At 39.1% G+C, this 22,520-nt stretch overlaps 1 protein-coding gene across 1 annotated transcript in view; it reads right to left on the bottom strand.

Moving 5' to 3' along the window:
- Positions 1-22,520, bottom strand: part of FAF1 (Fas associated factor 1) — a 201,166-nt gene that overhangs the window by 172,869 nt on the left and 5,777 nt on the right. The window contains exon 2 of the mRNA XM_063139063.1: positions 11,870-11,938. Coding sequence (XP_062995133.1) covers positions 11,870-11,938 — 69 coding nt within the window. The remainder of the gene's footprint in view (positions 1-11,869; positions 11,939-22,520) is intronic.

Below are 22,520 nucleotides of genomic sequence, written 5' to 3'. Positions count from 1 at the left end.
AATATTGGGATGTTGCACAATTTACTGGAAAATGTCTGTGAAGTGCTCTGAACACTCAGGAAAGCCGCCATGCAACTACTAAATATTAATTATAAAAATAATAGGGTCCGTAGAGTGTCAGACCCCACGGATCCTTGACAATTTAATAGGATCTTTCCCAGATATCTCTTCTGTTGGGATACGTGGAGAGGGCAGTGTAAAAATATATGTTCATGGGTCTCAATACAACCCCCACTACATAAACATAACCTGGCTGAATATGGTATACCTCTGAACCGCCCCGTTAGTAATGCAGAGGGAAGGGCATTGCACCTAGCTAACATAAACACTCTTCTCAATTGCGGATTGTACAGCAGCTGTAAGTAAGGTGCCATTTTACCAGGCTTAACAGGCAGATGGAAATGTAGTGGGGAGCATGAGGTATTTGCTACATTGTTGAGATCTTGTTACCCTTACAGGTCCACTTATGAGGGGACCACCTATTAGCAAAGGCCATAATTTTGGTCTTGTTGTAATTTATCGCCAGCTTATTGGTTATTAAATATTCAATAGTTCTGTTTAGCAGCCTCTGGAGGTCAATTCGGGTACGTGAAATAAGGACCATATCGTCCGCATATAAGAGAAGAGGCACCCAGCTATTCCCAAGCTTTAGACATGGCTATTAACAGTCTCCTGTCAATTCCTTGTTGGGTAAGTTTATCCCACAACAGTTCTCTATTAACTGAATCAAAAGCCCCTTTTAAATCAATGAAGGCAACATACAGTCTAGCCTTGGCTATCTTCATCTGTTTATGAATGAGATGGGAGAGGATCAGGCTGTTTTCAATTGTAGATTTCCCTTTCCGGAAACCCATCTGTTCAGGACCAAGAATGGATTGGGAATTTGTCCAGGTCTCCAACTTATCATTTAGATATCTTGCATAGATTTTGCCAATAACTGACAGTAAACTAATTGGGCGATAGTTAACCGGAAGATCAGGATCGCCCTTTTTAAATATAGGCACAATTATTGCAGAAATCCATTCTTTAGGGAGATATCCAGAGTTATTAACCTTTGTAATGAAAACCCTCCTGTTACCACCTGATCTCTTCTTAAAATATAAATTTAGAGGTGAGTTTAAGTAGTTCTTTCTAGGTTTAATATTAACTCCCCAAGTGTTGGGCTTAATATTTAACTGCCATCAAATATGGTCTGCTTTTAAAAAGAGATGTTTATGCAAAGCACATGAAATGGCACTAAAATAAGCGCATACTTACTGCAAAAGGTGGGGCCCTCCAACAGTAGCAGCCTAGATTAATAACGCTAAAGGTTTATTAAGTTCAGCTGTAAAAACATAAGATTCTTTTGCGTGCTAAGCCACTGAAGGCACATGCTTTGATTCCCAACAGGAACATAAAATCTTTTCAGATTGCTCCGTTGGGCAATTAACTCTTGGCTGTTAACTCCTCTCTTGTTGGGCAGTAGTTACAAGTGATACATTTCAGTTCTGGAGATAACCTGGTGGAGAAGACTTTCAGATTATTACTGGAAGCCAATTTGTATCATATTGTCCAACTGTTCCCTATTTCCTATCCTCTCTCAATGGTAAATCGCCGTCTCTACTTTTGCCATTTGAAGATACAAGTTGTTAGTACTGTTATTGTCAGAATTTAGCTACCTCCTAAGGGTCATTAGTAGTTAAATCTCCAATTGAAGAACTGGATGCATCCAGTCTCTAGAATGCATGCAGGTCAGTGTGTGCACATGGACCCTAAGCCACTGTGTAGTGCATGGCCTGACCTTTCACACACTGCAGCTTCTGAGGAATATGTTGAACTATGGATAACATATATTGAAAACATATAATTGTTTATAGCAGGTTGGATCTAGACTTAGTAATACTTGGAGCAGACCCATTGAAATTCATGGAACATGTTAAGTCCCATAGATTTCCCTTAACTAACTTGTCCCAACTTAGGTTACTGGGTTAACTCTAAGTATGACTAATTCTGGGTCGATTTATACCTGCAGAGTTTCCCAGTGGAATAAAGAGGGCCTCCAGGGTCAATGCAGCCATCTGCCAGCAGAGGTCCTCTCCACCAGTGGAAGGGTGCCTCTACCACATTCTAACTCATCTTGGAGAGCTGTGCCCATTTACGTGGAATTTTCCCATTGGTTTCAATAAGCCTTAATTCCAGTTTAACATGTGTATAATTTCAGCCTCACCCTTGCACACAAATGCCAGATGTTACTGGAAAATCCACACCATATCATGACATCTGATGTACCATAGCCTCGCACTGGAACATTCCCACTCCAAGGACTTATTTGTTGGCATTAACAAGACTTCAGACTAGGAAGGGAGGTTAATGTATTTTCATGTAATTGTTTCTTTGGAGAGCAATGAGATTTTGATTTACTTTAGCCAGAACACCTTGACAATAGAGAGAACACTATAAGCTTGCAGACAAAAAAGAATAGCTTAAGAATTGAAGGAAAGCTTTCATCGTGTATGTAAAAATGCCACATTCCAAAAGCAATGGAAGCCAATAAAACAACATCCAAGCATCCACCACATAATTGTTTAGTTTCTGATATGGGAGAACATTTTAAATAAATTCTCCTTTTAATTTTAAACTGTTTTAAAGTTATTTTATTGCAGTGTGTGCAAAGGTATAAAATGCTTTCTAGCTAAGATTTAAGCCTAATACACTGAAAATATGAATTTGTGATGAGAAACACTAAATGAGAGGAGGGGAAAATATCAGTTGCAGACTGCCAAGAACTCTGTACTCTCAGGTGCTGCCTTTTGTGTGGACTATGAGTACAAAGACCTCTCTATTACAAGAAATAGAGTAGCTTCTTCATAAAAAGAAATTGACATTTATTAGCCTCACCGCTCACTTGATGACTCTGCATTTCTTGCTGGCAGCTGTGCAAGGATAATAGAAGTAGAAAGAGTTCATTACTGCAGTAATGAAATTTCAACTACTATTTAGATAAGGTTGCACATGCTGCTTACATTACTTTCATAACATTGACACCAAGCCTAACAAAAGTCCTACCTCTGGCCTAATGCTGGATATTACAAGCTACATACTAACTGAATGTGTTATTTAATGGCAAAAATAAAGAACTTTGGCTAGAAAATTGTTGCCAGCACTCTGACTTACATTTTACTTTTCTAAACACAATTTTCAGAACAACCTGGAGATTTAAACAAAACAAAAATAAAAAAGGCATCTTGATACTCCAGGCCAGATTAAACAAGCATACCTAGACATCTGACTGAGACCCCTAATCCAAATGCATATATACCATTTGTTTCATAGTGCTCCTTTTAGCAGACTTATACCTCTAGATTGTAACTGAAAGAAATATCCACACTAGGCACTTCAAGAGAATTTTGTGATGGTTAATTAACCCTAGTGCACTCTGAGGGCGCAAGAAGTCACAGGTATGACTTGTTCTCAAATCAGATATCAGGACTGCCATCTTTTTCTGGCAAAGCACTTATGCCTCTGACATCTGCATAATGGACAACAGGTGAAAGAAATGTCTTCTATCAATCCATCTGCAATCTGAAAGACCTCCTTCTCTCATATGAACTTGCTTATAGTTTACAATCTTCTCTGGAGACCCTTCTGTACGTCCCACCAGCAAGAGAGGCTGGGTTGGTTAGACTAGGGAATAGGACCTTCTCTATTCGAAACTCCCTCTAAAAAGAAGTTAGGTAGTTCCCTTCTTCATTCAGGTTTAGACTGTTAAATCACTTTAGTTTTGCATGGCTTTTTAGTATTTAAAATGTATTGTCTTTGGACTCTGTTTTTAAGATTTTCTCCTGCTCTTAATGCTGCTGTATGTAATGTTCTAAAAATTTTAAATTGCTTTTAAGTATAATTGTAAGTCGCCTTGGGGGCCTTATCTGGGTTGAAGGAGACTCAAACATTTATAAATGAATTTAAAACTTTTAACTTTAAAATTTCCCAATCCAGTACCTATTAAAGACATATTAATATTGCCAGAAAAAAGTAGGAAACTACTGATCAATTTCATTAGCCATGATTACTAAATGGAATCTCCATGTCCAGAGGTGGTTTACCCCTAGCCAAAGTATCATATTCTAGGGACAAACAAGAGGCAAGGGTGATTACTATTGTATAATTCTTACAGGTTTTCCCGGAGACACATGGTTGGCTGCTGGTGCCAACAGAATGCTAGACTATGTGGGGATGCTCTGCTCAAGCAACACAGTTTCCAAAGATTTAGTGAAATGGTTGTATCTTTCCCAAGACATAGTATATAATGGTCAAAAAGGCACCACTTCTGAGCCTAATTTTGAGCTTAAAAAGTAAAAAAAAAATGCAAAAAAAAAGTATAGAAGAGTTGCCTGGACTTCCTTTTAAAAAACGATTGATACAAAACCACATCGTAGCCAAAGAATATTTGCACAGCAAGTTAGCCAAGCTAGGAACTATAAACCATCTCTATATAACATAGGCCATACCTCACATAAAACATGATGGACCTTACAACTAAATGCTTTATAGAGGACATCAAAACCTATGAGGCTGCCTAGCAAGTTCTAAGCTTCAATACTCCTTGGAACTGTACTGCCTGTCATATAACGAAACAGGACTTTTGCCACCATAACATGCTAGTTCATTTGTGGACCATATCAAAACATTGGGTATCACGTTTGCCCCTCTCTTTTCCATCTAATATTGAAACACAGAGCAATATGCCAAAATGTGATAAACACATTTCGAAACAGCTATGTCTGAGGTGACAGATAAATAAAATCCTGAGTGTGGTCTGAATACTCTTAAGTCTTCCTGAGGGAACAGGGACACTGTCAGCAGAATGACCAGAATAAATAAATAAGGACTGCTCTACCTCAACCGGGCACCTTTTGAATTTGCCCTTAAACTTAGAGGGCCATTCTCCAAGATTTGAATAGCAGCATTTCACAACTGGCCCTTTATTTATTTATTTAATTAATTAATAACCACCTTTTCCCCAACACTGGGGCCCAAGGCAGCTTTACAAATTAAAACATGTACAGTTAAAACATATAGAGATATATAAAAGTGTAAAATATAATTAAAGATGCTGCAAATATTAAAACATTTAAAAACATTTGAAAGGCAAATAATTTTTTTAAAAAAGAAAATTAAGTGCAGAAGCAATGCATATGCAAAGGTCCAGCTTATTCCCCGAAGGCCTGCTGGAACAAAAATGGTTTTGCCTGCCTCCGAAAGCATAGCAAGGAAGGAGCCAGTCTAGTTTCCCTGGGAAGGGAGTTCCAGAGTCTTGGGGCAGCCACCGAGAAGGCCTTTTCCCACGTTCCCACAAGGCTAAAGAATTTACACTAAGGAATACGAGGAAGGTGGAAACTGGTCTGCCAACAATAAATTAAAAGTTAACTTTCTGTGGCAAATTCTACTGCTTGATTACTAAGAACTAAAAGCAGAGATCTGGGGCCATCCCTTGTACTCCTTCACACCGCAATGGACTACTCACACAAGGGTCAGGTGTTCAGCGAGGCTGCAGCTGCAACAGATTACCCCTACACAAGTGGAAGGACTCCACAGGATCTGTAACTAGTTATGCAGACTAGGTAGCCTGGTAGACCCTTCTTGCTTTATCCCATAAATCAAAAAAATTCATGTGTTTATTTTGCATAATTTATTCTTATTTTGAAAGTAATGGGGAGGGGCAAGCTGCTATGTAGGAAACAGAAACCTATACCTAAAAAAACTACTTAAAACACCCCCTGCTAGCTTCTGAATTTTGCCAAATAGCCCATATTTTGTGAATCTATATTTGCAGCTGTTGGAACTAGTAACTTGCTTTTTTTGGTTTTTAATAAAACAAATATTGTCATGTTATAGGAACACCACATTTTGAACACCACATTTTACACTTGCACAGCTTCACACAATCTACACAAGACCTGCCTCACAGCATCCTAAAATGTTTGCAGGTAGTGCAGATCACACCTCCCAAAAGTATGAGACTGGTCTCTTTCAATATAACTGCCTATCTTCAGTTTGCCTAAATTACTACTGTGCTTTCATTAACGCCAGACTGTGGTCTTTAAAATATAAAGTGTGCCACTTTGTATTTTTAAAAAGGTGCCTGTAATTATGTTTTAATAGCATGTGTCAGAGAATACAAACAGAACTTCTATGACCCAGAATCTGGGTCTCTGAATTTCTTCTGTGTTCTTCTTCTAGGCCCAAATCAACATGGCTCCTAGCCATTGAGAGAAGAGTGGTGCAGATTATATTTGTAATGCATCCAATTTATTATATATGTGTAAAGTCCCTTCCATGTCGTTTTTCATCTACTTTGCTCTTCATGAGTTCTGAAGTACTAAAAACCATCATAATATGTCACATTTTTTTTCTAAGAATCACTAGTGCATCTTTCTCTAATATATCCAAGTATAGTATTATTATTATTATTATTATTTATTTATTTATTTATATAGCACCATCAATGTACATGGTGCTGTACAGAGTAAAACAGCACATGCCTCCTTGAACGACCATATATTTCATTCAGAATATTCATATTGAAGGATGTATCTTCACCCAGGCCAGATCTACACCAAGCATGACATAACACTATGATAGGGTGACCATATTTGGGAAACCAAAAAAGAGGACACCTAGTGTGTGTGTGGGGAAGCAGCTTTCTGAGTCCTGCAGAAAGTATGTTATTCTCCCGCCACCTTAAAGAACCCGATTGGAGTGGAGGAGGGGAAAGGATTTCATTCTGCACCACCACCATCCACTCCAATTGGGGCCTTTTCTATAATGTCCACGAATGACCCACTTTCCCCTTTAAGACCTCAATTGGAGCTCGGGGTGGGGGAATGATGTGCCTCAAGAAAGCATGTCATTCCCTCCTGCCATGCTAATGGCAACCTTAAAGGGGAAGGTGTGTCATTCCAGGACATTATTGAAAATTATAGAAAATCCCCCCTGACACCATGGAAAGAACAAAAACCAGGACAAATCCGGGGAAATCCTGACAGTTGGTCACCCTACACTATGAAAACATTTTAAAAACTGTATATGGAGTGTGTCCTGGGCCCCAACAGTTGTCACTACTGTTATAAACCGTTTTAAAGCAGTAGTGTAGATCCTGCCCCAGTTGTCCTCTATACTACATATGGTAACTGTTTAAATTGCTTACATTTAATGACATAAGAAAAGAAGTGCTCACATGGCAAGATGCCAGCAATCTGTCTATAAATTGCTAAAACAGGCCATATAAACCATCCAAGGAGAGCCATAAACTTATAAATAAAGAGTGACTATGGATCCAATGAGGAAAATGTACATTTTCCACAAAGGCAAAAAAGAAAAGAAAAAAGAATCAAAGATCACTCAAGATTGGCCCTCCTGTTCGGCTATCATAGTTAAGGCACAAGCATTTTTATGGACTATGGCAATGATTTCCCACATTCATTGTTGCCATGTTAGGTAAGGAAACTCACCAAAGAGCTGTTTATTATTGTCTAGGACCTATTAGTGGTTGGAAACCAAAACTTACAAATGATGTTTTACGCCACCCTCACTTCAAACTAGTCTTGGCTTTAGCACAACCTTCAGCAGCACCTGGAAGGGGAGAAGTGCATTGTTCCAATGCTAATCCAGCTCTAGCTCTGTACAACTATGAGTGGCTCCACGCCGAAATGGTCATTGCATATCAGAACATGAATTCAACAGGTTCATGGGGACCTGGATGAACACTGCAACAAGTAACCCCACCAAATTCAAAGATTTCACTTGCTGGGTCAGGGTAAGCATCTTTGGACTGCCAGACTGAAATTGACTACCATGACTCACTGTCTGATGTTCTGTCAATAACTATAGCAGACAACAGCAGCATGTCCAACTATGTTCAAATTCTCTAGCCTAACAGATCAAATAGTGATGCACATCTGAGTGAAGAGTGTTCCAGGTGAGAACGTTACATTCCAACTCATGACTTTCACAAATGCAGTCATGTCTTACAGACCCTTAGCCAAGGCGTCTTGTAGGAATGCTAAAATACAAAACACAAAATTAAAAATGTCCTTTTTCCTGTGTGGATTTTCAATCCTATGAATTTGCTGGTTCAATATTTTTTAAAAAGAAAAAGAAAACTTTAAACAGTACTTCCCTTATAAACAGGATTTAGCTAACCTCCCTAAGGTGTAAGCTTCTAAGAAGAATCCTCTCTATTTTTCTATTTAAAAAAGAAACGAATATTATTATTACGTTATCCATAAAATTATTAAAGTTATGAAACTAAAGTATTATAACAACAGGGCACAGAGCAGTTTTTGTCTTCTGATCCTTAAGAGCAACATACAAGAGGAGCTGCAAGCGATCACATTTACAGGTGTGCTAAACCACTGACTTGACTTTATTGCAAATAACAGTTGCTTTGAACCACTGCCAGCAGAAAGGATAAAGAAGTTAAATATAGCAGTAAAGCAGACATTTCAGCAAACAGCAAAGCCACATTTTAGAATGTATGTTTAAAATTAAGATTCATCACAACTGCTTGAGGAGTTTGCATGTGTCCTTTCATTGTAGAAACAAATAGATGGATACTAAAAGTCACATTCATATGAAATGGTATTTTGCTTTCTTTTCAGGGCTACATACCATGAAAACAAACACAGCAGATCATATGGATGATGGTTATCATTGGCAACTGAGACCCTGGAAGCAAATTTTGTGTGCTTTGCTGCTTTCTGATAAAATCATGACAACCACTTTTTCCCTTAAGTACCTAGACCTCACAGTTCCAGAAATGAGACTGAAGATACAGTAGCAGTAATCTGCAAAAGACTGTAAAATCATAAAGCAAATAATACCCAGTTGGCAAAAGGAGAATTGTCACTTCCCAACATGGCAAGGGCTTTCCCCCTGAAAATTCACTTAACTCTTAAAGCACAGAGCGAAAATGATCCAGATGATACCTTTAACTGGATAAACTGCCTAAGTAATCTTTGTAAGTTATGCAATTCTTTGGGAAGCAGAAAAATAGTACTTCCTACAAACAAAGTAAACCCTTTTACAGTATGAAATGTGCTAATTCAGTATTTCACAGATTGAAAGTTACGAAGCCAAGAAACACACATGTTCATCTCACCCTAACATTTAACAACCAGATAATCCATCTTTGCGAGGAAAATGCAACAACATTAATTGTGCAAATTCAATGTTATTTTAAAGAGAGAAATTCATACCTGACGCAGCAATTCTTGTGGGTGGGGGACAACAGGACACAAGTGTGAAAGTGAAATAAAAATACTTATTGGGCAGCAAAGAATAAAATGTGCCAGGATGGGCATGCTTTCCACATAAAAACTTCACTCTTAATTTTCATATATTCATACGAAAGGTTCATAGGTCCTACCTTTTGATATATTTCTACTATTTCAAGGCATATTTAAAGAAGACAGCTCCTAATACAAATGAGTTGGCCATCATTCCTTTTTGCTGCCATTGTAAAATGTAATATGTTATACCCACTCTCTGTTTCCTGACTTTTAACCTTTCACTTACCCATGAAAATGCATTCTCTTTATTGGCATGATTACGTAGCATTGAGAATTTTTGGCAAAAGAGTTTGCAAAGGATTTGCTGAAAATTCCAGTACAGTAGCAAACAGGTGTTTACACATCCTCACTGACCCCATCAAAACCCTATGTATATCTTACGAGCCATGGTTTCGCTTTGCTGAATTCACGTTTACTCATGTATTTACCAAACATATCATATTTCACCTTGTGCCTGAAGAGTCTGAACAATAATCCACCTGATGCCGAACTCAGCCATGCTGCCCTCCAGAAACTGTTCTTAAAGTATAGAAGGTTGTATATAGTCTGGATTCCCTAAATGGATTCCATACTATACTTGCAGTTATGTATTGCAAGTAAGTAACTGTGGGACTGGCAACTTCTTTATTCAGAATTTCAGCATCTCAGCTTAAGCCTTCCTTTTTCTCCATAGCACACACCCCTCTCCAATTATTATTATTATTATTATTATTATTATTATTATTATTATTATTATTTATATAGCACCATCAGTGTACATGGTGCTGTACAGAGTAAAACAGTAAATAGCAAGACCCTGCCGCATAGGTTTACAATCTAATAAAATCATAGTAAAACAATAAGGAGGGGAAGAGAATGCAAACAGGTACAGGGTAGGGTAAGCAGGCACAGGGTAGGGTAAAACTAACAGTAGAAAGTAACAGTAGAAGTCTGCACAACATCAAGTTTTAAAAGCTTTAGGAAAAAGAAAAGTTTTTAGTTGAGGTTTAAAAGCTGCGGTTGAACTTGTAGTTCTCAAATTTTCTGGAAGAGCGTTCCAGGCGTAAGGGGCAGCAGAAGAGAATGGACGAAGCCGAGCAAGGGAAGTAGAGGCCCTTGGGCAGGCGAGAAACATGGCATCAGAGGAGCGAAGAGCACGAGCAGGGCAATAGTGTGAGATGAGAGAGGAGAGATAGGAAGGAGCTAGACCGTGAAAAGCTTTTTGCAGTTAGAGGTTGTCATCTCCTGGAAATTTACACTGTTGTATATTGCTAACATTACTTCACTTCCACTACAGGCATCAAACTAATGAAAGCACAGTGGCATTGTGGCATTCAATATCTGATCAAAGCGTAAGAAACACAACCGATGCTTTATCACCAAGAACATAGCATCAAGATCAGAAAGCCACAGTGATGCCCAAAGTCAAATTAAGTATCCTTTTACATACAAGCATACAGACATGAAGGCATTCATCTCCCCACCCACCCACACAACAATGCCTCCGGAATGAAGCTGCATCATTCAGAGTGAGGCATTATGGGGGAAATGAAAGCCAACAGGGCCACTAAGAAAAGAGCGGCTGTTGCTGCTTGAAATACCCAAATTACATGTAAAAAAGGAGGGGAGCTGCTTCTGCTGATCACAGCAAGCCCCCTGCTTCCTGAAAATATATAGAATTTCCCCCACCCTCTGAAGAACCGCCCCCCCCACTGTCATGGTCCTACAATTGGGACCATGGAAATGGGCTGTTGTATTCAGCTCAGCACTAGATTCAATGAACAGGTGGATCCCTTGAAGCACTACTTTAAGCCTTCTGCCTAGCCACACTAAAATTCTTCCAATTTCTCCTGGATTTACCTTATTCCCTGATACCATTAATGTAAACTGTTGCGCAGGGGTGGGCATGATACAGCTCAAGGGCTGTGTCATGCCCATGGCTTAAAGTGCAATCCATACCACCGCCACTGCTGCAATGCACTGCTGAAATTTTGTGGCAACTGTTGCAGTGTTTAAAAAACACCACACAACATGGTTTGCCACTGAATATGGCAGCAAATCACCAATTTATTTGCCACTGCGAGCTCTGGGTCAGTGGAGGGAATAGAAATTGGTCCCAAAGTTGCCTCTTCCCACTACAGTAGAGGCAGCAGAACAAGAAATAGTCCCTTACCAATCAGTGGCCTCATCTCAATGGCCTCATCTCAATCACCAAGGAACAAGTCAGATAATCTTTGAGCTATCTCTGCAGCTGTGACCCTGGATCCATGTATAAGGAATCCAGGAAATGGATTCAGAGTTCTGCACTCTGAATCTTGACTCTCTCCCTAATCCTAAAAGTACAGTAGCAAAGCCAGGCTGTTCCAGCTAGGTTTATCCATACTGCACTCTGCTTTTAAGAATAATGCAAATACTGATTTGGAGGGGGGAAATCAAAATTATGTTCCCATTCACAGAAGCATAACCATGAAACATACATTACTATTAATATTTCTGACTGGCAATGCTAACTTTTTAAAACAGTTTGTCCACACACAAAACCAGTAAATATAAATACTTACCACTAAATTCCAGTTATTTTGTTCAAGTAAGGTGATAGCTTCATCAATATTTTCTATACCAGTACATGCCTAAAATAATGAAAAGGGAGAAAGGTTCAGTTGAAGAAGTCCCAAATATATATAGATATAGATATAGGATATATCACATTTAAACAGATAACAGTCCCTTTATGTTGGGAGACCCTCTGGGATGTATGAAGGGAGCCGCAGGGGAGAGAAGACGGGGAAGTCCCATTGTGCAAGCAGGCTTCCACTCATGCAAGGGTTGTATCCAACCCTTTATATACTATCCTCTGGTCATTCATTCACACAACATTCTTAAGAAATCATTGCTGTTCCCATTTTATAGTCGGAGAGCTTTGGCTGAACAATAGTTTTGTCTAAGATTACCCAAGAAGCCCCTGATGGGGTTGTCACCAAATAGGAGCTATATCCAACCTCAGCTCACTGGCAACCCTACCTGTAGGATGACCATGCAACTACCATTGTTAAGTACCCTTCCTTGCCAGAAGGATGGCATACAGATTTACTGTACACTTTGAAGAATAACCAACAAGTGAGAGGCTATTAGCTCAGTAGCAGAGTACACAGAAAGTCCCAGGTTCGATTTTTGCCATCTCCAGCTAAAAGAATCTCCACTCTCTCTAAACAAGTAGGACTATGCCCTTTGTCACTCATTTTAAAGGAAAGTCAATTGATAATAGAAGCAACTGAAAAAGGCAGCAACCATAAGAATTACTGCCACAACACAGGCTCTGAACAACAGACCAGGCCGCGGCTACTCCCTGCTCAAGCCAAGCACCACTGCTTGATACACCTGAGGCGAGGGACAAACACTGCCTTCTTCCAAACTATGTGGAGAAAGGGGTTTAAATGGAGAAAGATTTCAATAATAAATTAAAGCGCTGTGAATTATATGTGCTGAGGTGAATTATTGTCAAGAGTGGGTGCTAAATGTATAAACTTCAGATGATAAATGCCAAACAGACACGTGGAATTTTTGTGGTAGTTAAAAACAAAATAATTAAAATTTATTTTAAAAGTTCACAAGCTTTGTTTAAAATAAAACATTTAAAAAACTTTTTGAAACCTTTCATCCAATCCTTTCACCCATTCACACACACGCTTTCCTTTCTCTCACACAATCACTCTTGAGCTTTCTTTATTATCAGTATTGTTTAATATACATCAACTATGTGCACACCACACTCCAAAGACACTACACTGAACCTCAAATTCTCCAGAACACAAGTACCCTAAACACCAAGAGCTAACACACAGAGAGCACTAACGACTCTCAGAGTACCTAAAAAGTCCTTCAATCCTCAGTCATTCCCTTATATATCACTCCTCCCCCTCCCCAGACATTCTAACTCCACCCGCTCAGGCCAACATTCTAAAAACCACAGACTTACAAACTGCAGACATACATTTGGGAACTGACTTGTGGGGTGTAACGCCACAATTACCGTTTCCTTCAATCAATCTCAGGAGAATGATACAAAAAAGGACTGGACATATTTAACCTATTGGAAGGGAGGCCAATTTCTCTGCTCAGTTATGTGCATTTATAGAGCCCACACAGGATACTGAACACCTTATCTCATAGAAGCAACATATGGAGAAGGGGGGAATCAAATTACACTGGCCATGCAATCTTGCCCATGTTTATTCAAATGCCCCATTGTATATAAGGCGTAGTCCCAGGTAAGTATACATAAGAATGCAACCTGAATACTATTAGAAGTGAAAAGGGCATTTTGTTGCTTTCCCCCTCCCCACACCTGCTGCTCTGCATTTGTGAAGGCATCATATCTATAAACTCTTTCCAGCAACAACTTATATTTCTTCTGTGAAGTACCTAACACAGTGCTGAATGCCAAGTAAACAATGTTCATTACTCTTCAGTTGCTCTTCATTATCAACAAATCTTCATGAAACTGTATTTAAGAGTGTTGCTAATACTTGGTTTTTATACTCCTGTTTGCAATGGAATTCTCGTAACTACCAACTGCAGCTTTTCCATTAGAAAATGAGGAGAAACAGAAGCCGATTAAATAAAAACCAAGGACCATGCCGAACTGATGCTCTCCATATGCACGTCCCCTTTGTAAGAACAGAGGGAAAATATTTTATAAAGAAGCAGAATTGTTTTGAATTAGTGTGTCTGTTATTCAGGGGGCACTCAAAATATATTCAAACCAGTTGTTCCATTTTTAAAAAAAGCCTACACCTAAATCTCTGAAAAATCCTACGTGAGGCTGTGTGCATACTAATATTTTGTCACTGGTTGACTATTTGAAGTACTCCTACAATTGCAAGTCTTCTCCAACAGCAAATTTTGCAAGATATCAAGCATTCATTCTAGACAGCATGAGACACATTGGACCCATGAGCAACCCTCCAGAGCTTTCCGCAATTTGGTGCCCTCCAGATTTTTTGGGACTACAACTGCCAGCATTCCTTACCATTTCTGACCACTGGCCATGTTAGCTAGGGCTGATGGGAGTTGGTCTAAAAATCTGGAGGGCACCAAGTTGGGGATGGCTGCTCCAGAGTGTTATCAGCAACAGCAAGTTAACCTATCAGTGATAGATTACAGCACTCACTGAAGTTTCTACACCATGGAGCCATCTTAAAGACAATGTGGACCATTAATGTTATACCCGTGCTAGCTGGAGGGCAATGTGTTTCTCTCCTTCTAATATTCACGGGATCTGAGCACCTTTTTTAATTGCACATTTAATAAGGAAAGCACCTTTCATGATATAGTGTATTCCTAATGCTCTGCAATTTCTACTGATAAGTAAGGAACAGGGCACAGCTCCCAAAGCACTGAGGAATCATAGAATCATAGAATAGTAGAGTTGGAAGGGGCCTATAAGGCCATCGAGTCCAAGCCCCACCACCACCACTCAGTCCAGGAATCCACCCTAAAGCATACCTGACAGATGGTTGTCCAGCTGCCTCTTGAATGTCTCTAGTGTGGGAGAGCCCACAACCTCCCTAGGTAACTGGTTCTATTATCGTATGGCTCTAACAGTCAGGAAGTTTTTCCTGATGTCTAGCCAGAATCTGGCTTCCTGTAACTTGAGCCCATTATTCCGTGTCCTGCACTCTGGGATGATTGAGAAGAGATCCTGGCCCTCCTCTGTGTGACAACCTTTCAAGTATTTGAAGAGTGCTATCATGTCTCCCCTTAATTTTCTCTTCTCCAGGCTAAACATGCCCAGTTGTTTCAGTCTCTCTTTATGGAGCTTTGTTTCCAGGCCCCTGATCATCCTGGTTGCCCACCTCTGAACATGCTCCAGCTTGTCTGCATCCTTCTTGAAGTGTGTTGCCCAGAACTGGACGCAATACTCAAGATGAGGCCTAACCAGGGCCTAATAGAGAGGAACCAGTACCTCACTTGATTTGGAAGCTATACTTCTATTTATGCAGCCCAAAATAGCATTTACTTTTTTTGCAGCCACATCACACTGTTAGCTCATATTCAGCTTGTGATCTACAACAATTCCAAGATCCTTCTCACTTGTAGAATTGCTGAGCCAAGTATCCCCCATCTTGTAACTGTGCATTTGGTTTCTATTTCCTACATATAGAACTTTGCATTTATTCCTATTAAATTTCATTCTGTTGTTTTCAGCCCAGCACTCCAGCCTATCAAGGTCACTTTGAAGTTTGTCTGGGTGTTCTGTTATCCCACTTGACCTGGGCAAGAGAGAGGAGAAGAAAACTGGGCATACGTTTTCCTGTAGACTATGGCACTTAGGGAGAAATTCTTAATTAATGTTTTAAGGGAGGAGTGTCATCAAAGTAAATGATTAGGGAAATGGGTCCTTTTCAAATGCAGCAGACTTAATACTTCCGTACTCAACCATTATATATTTATTTATGTTAGTAGCTTTGGCAACTTTCTCAGTAAGTTGCACTCGAGCTGCATGGCAAAATGGTGTCACAGCATGAGTTCACACAAGAAAAAAGGGCAGAGCTGCAACTAGCAACAATTAAGCTAGCACAATCTGACTCATATGTTTATGTGGAGGTGATGCCACAACCAAATAAATGTTAACATGTGGGTTTAAGAGACAAGTTTTAAAGATTATAGTGTATTATGGTGAGAAGACAACCAAGATGCATCATACCAAATGTGAAGATATGACACTTAATACAGTAGGAAGAATGTAAGATGTCCGGTGGGGGAGGGGAGGTTTCGCCAATGGCATTCCTGATTAGTCCTAACATTTATTTTACAATAATAAAAATACATCCATTGTTCCTGAAGTCAATAGCTCCTACAAAAAGGAGAGGGAACCCTGAAGTTTTGCTAAAGTCAACATTAATTTTGTCAACATGGTCAAGCAATAATTGTCTTAGAACTGGAGAAGGAAGCCCCTATCTACACTTCTTCAAAGCTATAAAGTAGTTCTGTTTTAGTGATCTACTGTCCTAAATATCTATCTGTATGTCAGTTCTAGAAGAGTAGCTGCGTTAGTGTGCTACACCAAATGAAGAGAGAGGAAGGAAGGAAGAGACAGACAGAGAGTCTTACAGCTCTTTAAAGACTAACAACTGGTTGTTAATAACAGTGATTGTGGCATGAGCTACTGTAGACATGAGTCTTCTGCATGAGATGCATCACATGTGGTGTAAGAACAGACATACCATCACAATTACTGTGATTCAGGCAATTTAGTAGCAACTGTTTAGGGGACTCAGCCAGAAACGGCAGCTTCAGACTGCCAAATTGGATAAGTCATTATTCTCATACCAAAACTCCAGTCATTCTCCACTTTGTTAGTAATATTTTATAGGACTGGTTTCTAACCGACTGATTTATGGCTGTTTCATACATACCCATTACTATACTGGTGCTATACATGAGATGTGTGCAATGTGCCACACACACCATCTTTGAAAAAGGCAAAAGAGATTCAATAAAGATCAATGTGCATAATCAGTAAAGAAAGAAACAGTAATTTTAAATTACTGCACATTTACAGAACTAAAGAAATATAGAGTTGTTGTCTAAGGCAGAAGTGGTACAAAAAGCACTTGAACAAGAGCACAAACGGGTTAGCAAGGTTCACACCCAGAATGTCCTTAAGCACGAAAGCTGAGTACCATATGAATGGCTGTGCTTATGTTCTATGGTCATAGCAAAAGTGTAATGGCTCGCCACATTGGATGGCTGGACCGCAGCCCTATCCTCCCATGAATTTTGGCTCAATTATTATTATTATTATTATTATTATTATTATTATTTATTTATATAGCACCATCAATGTACATGGTGCTGATGTACATTGTACATTGCTTGGCAAGTAGTCAAACAAGTGCTGCACCTCCCTGAGATTCACAGCACTCTTATGTGTACTCACCACATGATCCATCCAACCCACATGACAAGCCAACTCAAATGTTCCCACAGATGCATGGATGTGTGTATGGGGGAAGGGGGGAAGCAAATGATACCCAAATGTTTGAAAAGTGTTTGGACAACAACCCTGCATCTTTAAAGCGCAAGCCTGCATATTACAGCACAAACTACACATGACTTCTTAGAAGTGAGTTCCACTGCATTCAGCAAGACCTACTCCCAGATAGGTGTGCATGAAGCCTTAGACACATTCCCCCTTTCCTTAAACCTGGTGGGACGGGGGAATGCCTTTATTTATTTATTTATTTATTTATTACATTTCTATACCACCCCACAGCCGAAGCTCTCTGGGTGGTTTACAACAGTTAAAAATAGTAAACATTAAAAAGTATACAAGATTTAAAAAACCATCAGAAACATAAAAACAGTATGATGGTGCTTGTTGCAACACATACTTGAATTATCCTAAAACAAAGAATTACTTTCCGCCCCTCCCTGCAATCTACTGTTTCATTCATATGCATATTTAATAAACTGAATGACCAAGGAGTGTTTTTTCAGCTACGTATTGAGATGTAAAATTTTCGGAAGTTTTAAAGACATGGGGTGGGGGACTGTTTTTTCCCAGTTTTTTTTTGGGGGGGGGGGGGGGGGAAATGAAAATTTTCAGAAAAAATACCCAAAAAATCAATATTAGCACTTTTTACAGACTGAAAGTCACTTTGTTACTTTAGGAACATAAAACGTAATTATGTACAAGTTGGTTTGGCATAAAATTATCACATTTGGTATATTAAAAGTACAGTGTATTCAAGCAATTATTACAAATTGAATTTACTTCTTTAAATTTTTGCCTTCCTTTTTGTAACAAATGGAGCTACAACTGTAAGGAACACTTGAACTGTAAGGGACCTCCTTGGTTTCGCCAGTTTATGAGGAGCAGGCAAAAAACAATTTTAAAAAGAAACAGAAGAAAGCATCAACATCAGTAACAAAGAAAGTTATTTATGTCTCCGCTAGTCCTGCATAGTGTCAAGCAGACATAAAGCACCCATTCCCATAAAAAGAACTGAGAAAAAAGGGGAACAAAGATTCAATGAAAATGCATGAAATATAATCAGACTCATTTTCTGAGCTATAACTATTACTATGAGTTTCACTCTCTACTTCAATGGCAGTGCCCCCTAGAGGCAGAAATGCATCTTGCTCTTACATTTAAGAGTTGTAGTCTCAGTTTGCAACTTAGGAATTGCTTGTCCTTGGTGCACAGCAATTGTAATAATCTGATACTGTACATAATTTTTAGAAATCATTTGGAGAAGTAAATATATGAACACCTTGTCTTAAATATTTTATTCATCATACTAAAATAAAACATTCCATAATCCATTTTTTCTTCAATTTTTTTCAATTTTTCCAACAAAACACAAAAAAGGCTTTGTGGGGAGAAACAGCCGTGGGGACATGAGTGTGTGTTTTTTCAAATGTTTCTGGGTTTTTCCCAGGTCACATCTCTAGCTAGGTAACAGCACTACATACAGTAAGATGCCAGACTTGCATTCAGACTTGCATGCCAGACTTGCTCTCGGCAATTCTAGCTTAGTGTTCTCCATTAAAAAATAAAAATAAACATCTAGCTACTATAATTAAATATGCATACTGTTTAATAAGCAGTAGCCCAAACTTAGCTTTATTAGCACAATTTCAGACAGTTTGAAAGCAGCCAGGATGGTCAACCAAAACTGCACAAACAATGGCCAGACCAATGCCAGGTTTGAGGGGGTCCTTACCAAATTGCCCTCTTGCAGGCCCTCTCCTACCTCTGTGGGATCTGGCAGGCTTACCTGGTGAGAGTGGTCCTTTGAACCAGCACCAAGTGGCCAGAAGCTGCCGGTTTAATTTTCAACAATGCTACAAAGGGAGCTTCCGAGCACTTTTTTAAAAGGGAGCCTGATGACAGAGGTCATGCCCAGCCAGGATGCTGGGGACCCACCAGGTGCCTGGAGATGCCATGTGTTGAATGCCTGCACAACAGCATTACTTTTAGAAAACCTAATGGCCTTTGCCACATTTTCTCCTAGGCCACAGGAGCCCACAGGAGCACAGATATTTTTATGGCACATTTTATCTACAAAATGCTCAAGAACATGTATGCTTTGTCTTCACAATAATCTTGATGAAATAAGGACAATAATTATCTATTTTACAGATGGCTACGAGAGTCTCTGACTGGCCCAAAACTACCCAATGAGGCAATAGACAAGATCTCCAAAATTCTTATAGGACCTTCTTACCCACTGTGCAACACCAGCTTCCAATAAGGAATATATATATTCTTTTGCTTGCTATTTTGCCTCATATCCGAACTGCAACAGACAAATATCCAAAGTTCCCTGCCAGCATGGCTGGCTTGGGAATGCTGGGCATTGTAGGACTTTTTCTGTCTAAACATGCATAGGATTACATCCTTAAGGTCCTGTGACCAGACTAGATTTTTTTAAAAGGATATATACTAAACCTGAAATAAATGAATGCACAAGAGAGTAGTGTGTGGCAAACCCAACAGTATAAATGTATGGAAATTTAATAGCAGGTGCCAGATTTTCAGTGAGATCCAGTTTGCATATCAAAAGTGTGTGGTCTAAAAGGAAACTGGAATTTGGCATGAAATTTAGAAAACAAGAATGCAAATTAACAGAAAAAATTGCTGAAATATAGAATGTATGGCCATAATAATTCAGCAGAGTTTTGTAAGCATGTTTCCCACTTTAGGATAAATGTTTTATAACTGCCTTGCCTCACATAGCCATTTTGTTCATTTAAAATATTTTGATACCACCTTCGTCACATGAGATTCCAGGACAGTGTACAAAACAAATCATAATTTAAAACTCATACAGTAAAATAAAACTAACATCCAAAAGCAACAATAAAAGACAGAAATAAACATTTCAATTATTAAAATTATACAACTTAAAATGCCTGGTTGTCTTGATCTGGCACCGAAAACATTGTAAATTAGGCACCAGGTTTCAAGAGGCCATTTCCAAGCAGGGGTGCCACCACAGAGAAAGCTCTCTCCTTTGTAATTACACAGCACACCTCCCATAAGAAAGGCACTTTGAGTAGGGCTTCAGCAGAAAATCCTAAGACATGGGCAGGCTAGCAGGGGAACAGGCATAAATATTTGGGTCTCATGCCATTTAGTGCTTTAATGGTAAATACCAACACATTCAATTGGCCTGGTAGGAAATAAGTAACCAGTGCAGTTCTTTTAAGATTGGAGTGATGTGACCCAATCTGGCTGTATCAGTTAAAAAATTTAGCGGCAGAATTCTGCACTAAGTGGAGCCTCCAGATTGTCTTCAAGGCCAACCCCTATATAACACATTACAGTAGTCCAACTGGAAGATTACCAAAACATGGATCAATTGGATGACCGTAATGATATGAAGCAAGAAGAGGGATGCCAAGCTGCAGAAGAGACAAAGACAGCAGAAAGTAAGCACAATTCCTTTGATTTCATCTGAATCCCTGACCTGGTGCTCTGAAGAAACTCTTGAACAGGAGCCTCCTAAGCTTTTACCATAGCCCTGCTCAGCTTCACTCCAGGTCAGTGTCAACAAACAACATCTTAGGGGAAACACAAGACTGTCAAAACCATGACAGTGTTGAGGATAGTGTTGACTTTCCTAGGAAGTAACTCTAGGATCAGAGCAGAGACAACGAATTATGGGGGCATTTCATACATCAAACAGATGGCAATAACACATTCCATTTGTAACCAACAAGACATAGAAGCCATAACATACAAATATTAGTAATCCATTTAAAAATATAAAATTTCCTAAGTGAGGCAGCCCCCATGTCAGAGTGTCATCAAATTACAAATAATGTTTGACACCAATCCAGAAAGTGACTTGTTACTGTTAAGGCTATCAACTGACTCTGTCACAGGACTGCATCTGTTCAGGAACACTCCTTGGTAGCACAACAGGGAATGGAATTGAAAGAACATGGAGAAAATAAATCCATGTATGAATTTCCAACATGACTGGCAGCTGGAGAATGGAATACAAAGCAGAAACTCCAGGCACAGAATGATCTTCTGCTAACACAGCTCTGAACTGAATCTAGTTGGCAGCAGTGAAAAGGCAGCAGTGGTCACTGCAATCAGCTATTTGGACATCACTTGGACAATACATTATCAACCACCCCCAACACAAACCATACAGGTGGGCAAAGCCAAAATATAATCAAACTAGGGATCTACGTATGTGCAGGTGAGACTTAGGGGAAGTAGAGTGTGCTATCAAATATGATGGCAAAGAGTGCATCTCAAATCCAACAGACAGAATTTTATTGGGCCTGCTAGCCATAAGAAAGCTGTCCCAAATCTTACTTCTTTTTCTAAGCTCACAAATCTGCCAGTTATGAAGGTAAATTATTAGGCAGAAATCCCTTTGGATCCCCATCTTTAACAAAAGCCAAGTCCCAAGGCAATTTTCAAAGACAAACAAAATGCATGAACCAGCCAAATGTAACCACTTTTAAATCCTATATATATATATATATCAATGGAAGAACTAAGCATATATTTAAAGCTCTTCTGTTAAAGTCAATGGGAGTTAAAAGTACTTAACTTTGGCAAGTATGTACCCAAATCTATTAGTATAGCTATCTACTACATTTTTAAAAGCTTAGACTATGTTCATATTAAGCTTCCTGTTTTCCAGGGGCTAAAGATCCAAGAGTTAAGATATATTATAATTTCCTGAAAGCTTAAAACCATGGAGAAAGAAATGGAAGTTTGAAAGGAAACTGAAGTATATCCAGTCCTAACTGACATCAAATCTAAACTCAAATCCTTTTCAGAACATGAAATGTTATCTCATAAAATTACACAATTTGATACATTTACAAATAAAAGTCAGCTTAATTTTGTTCAAATTACAATTATAAATACACTCAGTGCTGGAAATGAAGCTGCATCCCAAAAAGGTACTTCTGTATGTATTTTTGCTGTGTTGGAAATAGGAAAAATGAAAATAAGAGTTGAAAAAACAAAACATTATCATTATCGAAAGCAATAATAATAATGTCACATTACGCAGATTTGAAAATACTGGCTTAGATCTGGAAATTCTATGAATGGTCGGGCTCCTTCCATTCACCGAAAGCAACTGGATTCCAACGGAAGCTCCCTAGTGGAAGAAGGGGTCAAGTAGGCCACCTTCACAGATTCTCCTTCTTCCTCAGCCACCTGCATCG

This window comes from Elgaria multicarinata, chromosome 1 (genome assembly GCF_023053635.1).
Source record: "Elgaria multicarinata webbii isolate HBS135686 ecotype San Diego chromosome 1, rElgMul1.1.pri, whole genome shotgun sequence".
NCBI lineage: Eukaryota > Metazoa > Chordata > Lepidosauria > Squamata > Anguidae > Elgaria > Elgaria multicarinata.
The sequence above is the reverse complement of the archived record's forward strand: the minus strand, read 5'-3'. Positions and strand labels throughout refer to the sequence as shown.